At 56.5% G+C, this 8,557-nt stretch overlaps 1 protein-coding gene across 1 annotated transcript; it reads right to left on the bottom strand.

Annotated features, from left to right (window-relative positions):
• Positions 1-393: 393 nt before the first annotated feature.
• ZC3H3 (zinc finger CCCH-type containing 3) lies at positions 394-7,871 on the bottom strand (the record flags this gene model as incomplete). Its single annotated transcript, XM_027719678.2, has 3 exons — positions 7,770-7,871; positions 2,781-4,086; positions 394-621 (listed from the first exon to the last, which is right to left on the bottom strand). Coding segments are annotated over exons 1-3 (1,580 nt in total), but the record flags the coding sequence as incomplete, so codon positions are not given.
• Positions 7,872-8,557: the final 686 nt, after the last annotated feature.

The raw sequence follows: 8,557 nt of genomic DNA, 5'->3' as shown, positions 1-8,557 counted from the left end.
CAGAGCGGCTCTCGAACGCCGCACTGAGAATTCCCAACCCAAGGCAGCCGGATAGGGATGCAAATTCCCAGTTCCCAAACAAATGGACTCGTTATCCCTCGAATTATTGCAGGTTTCAGCAAATGAAATCCAAAATGGGACATAAAAACCGGACACAGGGAAAAGATTATGGATTCCTGCCTCTGCCAACCGCTTCCCTCCTGGAATACCTTCCCATTGGACACCTGAAAGTCCAGGAAAACCACATGAAAAGCAAGGAACAGCCTGAAAATTCCTTTGTCTGGAGACGCCAAAGCCCGGGATGGATCTGGGAGAAGGGAGGAGTCAAACGTCCCCTCGGCGTTTGCTCCAGGCCCAACAACACATTCCCAAATCCAAGAGCCTTGGAAGCACTTCAGGGAGCCTTTGGAATGCCTGTTCCTACCTTCCTTGGGGGCCCCCTGTGGATTCCTGGCGGCCGGAATCCTGCGGAGCCTGTGCCTGGAGACCTGGACCAGGATCCTGGGAGAGGAGCGTTTCGGAGTCGCCGAAGGTTTTCCCCGCGCGGAATTTTTCCTCCGGAGGTGGAAGCGGCTCTTGAGGGCCGCGCCGGGCGAGACGTTCTTCTTCTCCGTCGGGAAACTGGGAATGGGAAGGGTCACAGGGTTAGGAAGGAGGGGAAAGGTGAGCAAAACGCTCCTTCTCCAGAGCTCCGGGGAAAAGAGGAGACACCGGAATCCCATCGCGCGGCTCCTCCGGATGAGGGGGGAGAAGCTCTGAGGGGAAAATTCCAAGTAAATTGGGAAATGGGAGGAATTTCTGGCAAAGAACAGCCGGAGAAGGAGGGATTTGAGAGCCAAACTCAGGTGTTGCTTTCTGACCAATGGATGTGAGGGATGGAATCGTGGAATCGGGGAATTGTGGAATCATTTTGGTTGGAAAAGAGCTCTGAGATCAAATCCAATCATTCCCACACCCAGTGTCCTTCTCCAGAGTTCCAGGGAAAAGAGGAGACACCGGAATCCCATCGCGCGGCTCCTCCGGACGAGGGGGAGAAGCTCTGAGGGGAAAATTCCAAGTAAATTGGGAAATGGGAGGAATTTCTGGCAAAGAACAGCCGGAGAAGGAGGGATTTGAGAGCCAAACTCACACGTTGCCTTCAGACCAACAGATGTGAGGGACGGAATCGTGGAATCGGGGAATTGTGGAATCATTTTGGTTGGAAAAGAGCGCTGAGATCAAGTCCAATCATTCCCACAGGATTCCAAGGCCACCCCTGATCCGTGTCCCCAAGTGTCACATCCACAGGGATGTTCCATCCCTCCAGGGCAGCCTGGGCCAGTGCCTGATCACCCTTTCCAGGAAGGAATTTTTCCCAATATCCCACTAAACCTCCTCTGGCTCGGCTTGAGGTCGTTTCCTCTCGTCCCATTCCTTGTTCCCTGGGAGTGATCCCAAATCCCACCTGGTTCCCCCCTCTGTCAGGGAATTATAAGGAGCAGGAAGGTCCCCCCTGATCCCCCTTTTCTCCAGGATGAGCCCCCCCAGCTCCCTCAGCTGCTCCTGCTGCTCCAGACCCTTTTCCAGCTCCGTTCCTTTCCCTGGACACGCTCCAATCCCTCAAGAGCCTGGACCTGGGAACCCCAAAATCCCAGGATTTCGGGGGCCTCCTCAGTGCCCAGCACAGGGGGATGATCCAGGATCCCTCCCCTGGTCCTGCTGGACTTGAGCAAGATGGAGGGAGTCTCCAACTGCCAAAAAATCCAAACATTCCCAGCTTTTCCAGGCACGTTGCTCCAGAGTGATTTTCCCAGCACAATCCACCCACATCCAGTTTTCCCAGCAAAACAAGGGAAAGGGAAGGATGGAAACCCCTGGGAAAACACTGAGGAGCTGGAATCCAGGCACCAGATTCCCAATCCATTCCATGGATTACTGCATCACCTGGAGCAATTTTCCAGGTGGAAAGAACACAGGGAGGAAAATACCGTGGATGGTGCTTCTTCCTGGAATGCTGAGCTCATCTCCCATTCCTGCTCCATCCCAGGGCTTTACAGGGACAGACAACGATCCAAGACACTTCTCCCGTTTTTCCCAAGCCCCAAAATTTTATGGGAATGGGAAAATAAATTGGAAAATAAATCCAACAAAACGCAGCTTCCTGTGCTGAGAGAGGAGGTGTCGGAGGCCTCAGGGAATCACAGGATCCAACTGTGGATTCCCAACAGCAGCAGGATGTGGAGCTGCTGGAGCGAGTCTGGAGGAGGCCACGGAGATGCTCCAAGGGCTGGAGACAGGTTGGGAGAGCTGGGAATATCCAGGCTGGAGAAGGGAAGGATCCAGGGAAACCTTGGAGCCCCTTCCAGGGCCTAAAGGGGCTCCAGGAGAGCTGGAGACGGACTTGGGAAAAGGGATGGAGGGGCAGGACACAAGGAATGGTTTCCCAGGGTTAGATGGGATATTGGGAAGGAATTCTTCCCTGGGAGGGTGGGGAGGGGTTGGGATGGAATTCCCAGAGAAGTTGTGGCTGCCCCATCCCTGGAAGTGTCCAAGGCCGGGTTGGAGCAACCTGGGATAGTGGGAGGTGTCAGGGGTGGAATTCCATGATCTTTAAGCTCCCTTCCCACCCAAACCATTCCACAATTCTATAAACATAAATTCTATAAAATACATAAATTCTAAATATACAAATCCTAAAATTTGTCAGAATTCCACAGCCGCAACTCCCACGAATCCCGCGGACGCGAAATCCACCCGGCGTTTTCCGACGGCGCCCGGTTGGAAAAACCCCCCGGACTCACCCCCCGTTCCCTTTCCTCTTGATGATCTTGGTCCGACTCTTCACTTTATAACTGGATAACGGGGCCTCTCCAAAGGATTTCCCCGCTCCGAGACCCGCGGAAGCGGCGCTCGGAGCCGCGGGAGCGCTTCCGGGACACGGAATGTCGGGAGGCTTCCTGTGATCCTCGCACCTCCAGCGGAATGCCGACTTGGAAGTGGAAGGCAGGGCCGGCAGGCTGGAGGCTTTCCACTTGTATTTGCTGGGAGAGACCCCCCCCAGCTTGGATTGCAATCCCGATTTTTTCGCCTTGGCTCCCAAATCCGCCCTGGGGGATGTTTTGGCTCCTCTTTCCGTCCCCCCGAGGCCTTTCCTGGAATTCTCGGCTCGGGGGCTCCCCCACCTCCTCACCAGCCGGCAGCTTTTCCCGGGATTTGCCACCCAGGTGTAGTTGTTCTTGCGGAATTTCGGGGCTTTGCTGGAGACGGGAGATTTGGGAATGACGGGAAATCTGCTCTTCCCCGGAGTCACCCCGAGCTGAGCGGGCGGAGAGGGCACCTTGGCATTCCCAAAGAGTTTGGGGAGCAGGGAAGCGTCCTTGGCATTCCCAAAGAGTTTGGGGAGCAGGGAAGCGTCCTTGACTTCCTCACAGCTCTGCCCCGGAGACGGCGGCTCCGCTTTGATCCGTCCCGAATTCCCGGCCGGCTCCCGACCCGGAAATTCCAAAGGCTCCTGCGGCTCCGATTTCAGCGTCACGGCGCTTTCGCTGCCGCTTCCAGAGGGGGAAAAGCTGCTTCCAGCCACACTTCCAGGCAGACACACGGTCCTGGACGTGGAACTAAAGGATATGGACAGGGAAGGTCTTCTCTCTTCCGGGTACGGAGATTCCAGGATACTTTTCCCATCGCCCAAAGGAGCCACCGCCGCTTCCCGCCCGGAAAACTCCCCGGAAGCTCCCGCGTCTCCAGCCCTCTGTGGCACCTGGATGCCCACAACGATGTTCCCATCCGTGGTGAAATCCACGTGTCTCTCCGGCGACGATTCCGGAGGCTCCGGAGCCGGGTTGTCCCCGTAGCTCCCGAAAACCCGGGATGTGCCGGAAGCGCTTCCAACCTCGGAGGTCGATCCCGGCAGCCGGTTGTCCAGGGAGTATTTCTTCCTCCAGGAGTGAGTCTGGCGTGGGTGGAAATTCCTGGGAGCTTGGAAATTCCTGGAAAACGCTCCCCTCTGGCCGTAGGCGGCGCTCCGGGGGTTGTTCCACCTGGGAGGCGCCGCTGGAAGCGGCCGCGGAGCATCCCCGTGGATGTTCCTGTGGCTGTTGATGAGACCTGGGAAGGAGGAGACAGAGGGTTGTGAATCCCTCGATCCCGCGGGAATTTGGGAGCCGGAAACGACAGGCTCCCGTTTGGGTTTGGATAAGCCACGGCGGAAGGAAAAGTCATGGAATCGTGGAATGGTTTGGGTGGGAAGGGAGCGGAAAGATCACAGAATTCCATCGCCTTCCATGGGCAGGGACATCTCCCACTATCCCAGGTTGCTCCAACCTCCCCTTGGACACTTCCAGGGATGGGGCAGCCACAACTTCTCTGGGAATTCCAGTCCAGTCACTCACCACCCTCCCAGGGAAGAATTCCTTCCCAGTATCCCATCCAACCCTCTGGCAGTGGGAAGCCATTCCCTGTGTCCTGGCAAACCAGGAAAAGTAAAGCCCTTTTTCGTCCAGGGAATGGGTAGAGGATGATTTGGGTTGGAATCTTGAAGGTCATGGAATTCCCCCCACCTTCCACAGGCAGGGACACCTCCCACTATCCCAGGTTGCTCCAACCTGGACTGGGACAATTCCAGGGATGGGGCAGCCACAGCTTCTCTGGGAATTCCATCCCAGCCTCTCCCCACCCTCCCAGGGAAGAATTCCTTCCCAATATCCCATCTAACCCTGGGAAGCCATTCCCTGTGTCCTGTCCCTCCTGCCATTCCCAAACACAAACCCGGGATCGGTGAGGTTGGAAAACCCCTCTGAGCCCACGGAGTCCAACATTCCCACAGCGCTTCCAAGGCCACCCCCGATCCACGTCCTCCAGTGCCACATCCACAGGGATAATTCCCCTCAGGAATGGTGACTCCAGGCAGCCTCTCCCAATGCTTTACAACCCTCTCCAGGAAGGAATTTTTCCCAATATCCCACCTGACCCTCCCCTGGCACAACTTGAGGCCGTTCCCTCTCGTCCTGCCCCTTGTTCCCTGGGAGTGATCCCAAATCCCACCTGGCTCCTCCCTCCTGTCAGGGAATTGTAGGGAGTGAGAAGGTCCCCCCAATCCCTCTTTTTTTCTCCAGGATGAGCCCCCTCCAGCTCCCTCAGCCATTCCCAGTGCTCCAGCCCCTTCCCAGCTCCGTTCCCTTCAAGGAAAAACTCCAAGACTTCACTGTTGAATCCCTCTGGAATCCACTACCTCTTCCCAGCGCTTCGATCCACTAAAAAAACCCCACTTGGATCATAAATCCCCGTTCATTCCGAAGGTTCTGCCTTTGTCCGGCCTCAGTGTTGAGAAAACCTTTCCCAGGAGTGATTCCCAAAGGATTTTGGTGCCTGGCACTTCAGGCAGGGAAGTTTTTCCTCCTCCTCCGGAGCTGCCGGAGGAGCAGAGTCAGCACATTCCTCCTGGAAAAACCAAGGACTGTGTTTTCCTGCTTCTCCTCCCTCCCCCACGTGGGAGCTCCTGGAGGGAGGCGATTCCCAAATCCCGAGGAAGGGGAAGTTGTGGCCTCACAAAGGAGGAAAAAATTAATTGGAGGGATAAAAATAGAAGGAATCGGTGCTAAAAAAATAATCCCGGTGCTCTGCGGAGCTTGGGAAGAGCACATGGATCCACTGATCCCATGGATCCACTGATCCCATGGATACACCCCTTCCATGGATCCACCCCTTCCATGCTGAGGATGAAGGGATGGAGGGCCAGGGGCACAGGGAATACTCCCTTCCCAAAGCCAGGGGGATCCCAGATCCTTCAGGGAGCAGCAGGGTGGGAATTCCAACTCCCGCCCAGCGCTCTGTGGGCTCTGTTCCCTCCCTCGGCATTCCTGGCTCTGCTCCCTTTCCCTCTTCTCCAAGAACTCCCAGATCCTCTTCCTTCCCTTTCCCCTTCTCCCAACACTCCTGGATCCTCTCCCCTTCCCCCTTCTCCCAGAACTCCTGGATCCTTTCCCTTCCCTTTCCCCCTTCTCCCAGAACTCCCAGATCCTTTCCCTTCCTTTTCCCCTTCTCGCAGCATTCCTGGATCTTCTCCCTTTCTCCCTTCTCCCAGAACTCCTGGATCTTCTTCCTTCCCTTTCCCCTTCTCCCAACACTCCTGGATCTTCTCCCTTTCCCTCTTCTCCCAGAACTCCTGGATCCTATTCCTTCCCTTTCCCCTTCTCCCAACACTCCTGGATCCTCTCCCCTTCCCCCTTCTCCCAGAACTCCTGGATCCTACTCCTTCCCTTTCCCCCTTCTCCCAACACTCCTGGATCTTCTCCCTTTCCCCCTTCTCCCAGAACTCCTGGATCCTCTTCCTTCTCTTTCCCTTTCTCCCAAAACCCCTGGATCCTCTCCATTTCCCCCTTCTCCCAGAATTCCTGGATCCACTCCCTTCCCTTTCTCCTTCTCCCAACACTCCTGGAACCTCTCCCTTCTCCTCACTCCTTCTCCCAGAACTCCCGGGTCCTTTCCCATCTTTTCCCAGCATTCCTGGATCATTTCCCCCTTCTCCCGACACTCCTGGATCCTCTCCCTTCCCCTTCCTCCTTCTCCCAGAACTCCTGGATCACTTCCCCCTTCTCCCAACATTCCTGGATCCTCTCCCTTCCCCTTCTCCCAACATTCCTGGTCACTTCCCTCTTCTCCCAGTACTCCCAGATCTTCTGCCTCCCCTTTCCCCCTTCTCCCAGCACTCCTGGATCCTCTCCCTTTCCTTCACTCCTTCTCCCAGAACTCCTGAGTCCTTTCCCACCTTCTCCCGGCATTCCTGGTTCACTTCCCCAGTCTCCCAGAACTCCTGGATCCTCTCCCTTCTCCTCACTCCTTCTCCCAACACTCCTGGATCCTCTCCCTTCTCCTCCTTCTCCCAGAACTCCTGGATCACTTCCCCTTTTCCCCCAGCACTCCTGGATCCTCTTCCTTCCCCTTCTCCCTTTTCCCACCACTCCCAGATCCTCTCCCTTCCCTTCCCCCCTTCTCCCGGCATTCCTGGGTCACTTCCCTCTTCTCCCAGCACTCCTGGATCCTCTCCCTTCCTCCCTTCTCCCGGCATTCCCGGATCCCTTCCCCCTTTTCCCACCACTCATGGCTCCCCTCCCTCTCCACTTCCATCACCCTCTGGGCGCTGCCCAGCCCTTCCCCTTCCCAATCTGGGAATCTGGGATCCTCTCCGGTTCCTCCCTAATTCCCCGTTCCTCCCGCAGGACTCGGATCCATTCCCGGCTATTCCCGGTATTCCCATACCTTGGAGCGCTCGGATTTCCCGGCACAGCCGTTCCCATCCCCGGTATTCCCGACTATTCCCGGTATTCCCATACCTTGGAGCGCTCAGATTTCCCGGCACAGCCGTTCCCATCCCCGGTATTCCCGGCTATTCCCGGTATTACCATACCCTGGACCGCTCGGATTTCCCGGCACAGCCGTTCCCATCCCCGGTACTCCCGGTATTCCCATACCTTGGAGCGCTCGGATTTCCCGGCACAGCCGTTCCCATCCCCGGTACTCCCGGTATTCCCATACCTTGGAGCGCTCGGATTTCCCGGCACAGCCGTTCCCATCCCCGGTATTCCCATACCTTGGAGCGCTCAGATTTCCCGGCACAGCCGTTCCCATCCCCGGTATTCCCGACTACTCCCGGTATTACCATACCCTGGAGCGCTCGGATTTCCCGGCACAGCCGTTCCCATCCCCGGTATTCCCGGCATTCCCATACCTTGGAGCGCTCGGATTTCCCGGCACAGCCGTTCCCATCCCCGGTATTCCCGGTATTCCCATACCTTGGAGCGCTCGGATTTCCCGGCACAGCCGTTCCCGTTCCGCCATCCCGGTACCGCTCCCCGCCGTGACGTCATCAACCGGCGCCGCCCCGAGGCCACGTGACCGTCTCGAGAGCGGTCACGTGGCGCGCGCGGCCGTTGCCCGGCAACGGCGCCGGGACGGCGCGGCCTAAGTCGGGCCTAGGCCTGGGCCTAGGCCTGAGCCTGGGCCTAGGCCTGAGCCTGGGCCTGAGCCGGGGCCTGAGCCTGGGCCTAGGCCTGAACCCGAGCCTGAGCCTGAGCCCGAGCCCAGCACAGCCCGGGCCAACTGTCCCTTGTGCCCATGTCAGCCTGGTCACCCCGATCGCAGTCTCTGTTCCCAACCCAGCCCGGTCTAACTGTGCCCAGACCTTGTTCCTTCCACAACCCCGTCCAGCCCCTGCCACGTCCCCAGCCCGACCTGCTCCAGCTCTCAGCTGCGGGAAAAATTCCTCTTTTAAATTTAGAAAGACGGCGTAAACTCCTGAAAGAAAAGAAAGAATTCATTCAGCGCGCTGGGTCTAGTCTCACACCGAGTTTTTCGGGGAGAAAAGCCCCTTTTGATTTAAATTCCATACGTTTTATAGTTTCGCAAAATCCCACCATTTTTCAGATAAGTTTAATATACTCATTTTTGCCTAAAAAAAATCAGAAGGAAGGGAAAGCCTCTTTTTTTTTTTTGCCTAAAAAAATCAGAAGGAAGGGAAAGCCTCTTTCTTTTTCCCTAAAAAAATCAGAAGGAAGGGAAAGCCTCTTTTTTTTTTTCCTAA

Source organism: Pipra filicauda, unplaced genomic scaffold (assembly GCF_003945595.2).
Source record: "Pipra filicauda isolate LSUMZ 115617 unplaced genomic scaffold, ASM394559v2 scaffold1218_size21986_pilon, whole genome shotgun sequence".
NCBI classification, from domain to species: domain Eukaryota; kingdom Metazoa; phylum Chordata; class Aves; order Passeriformes; family Pipridae; genus Pipra; species Pipra filicauda.
Note: the sequence above shows the minus strand (reverse complement) of the source record. Positions and strands in the feature narration are given on the sequence as shown.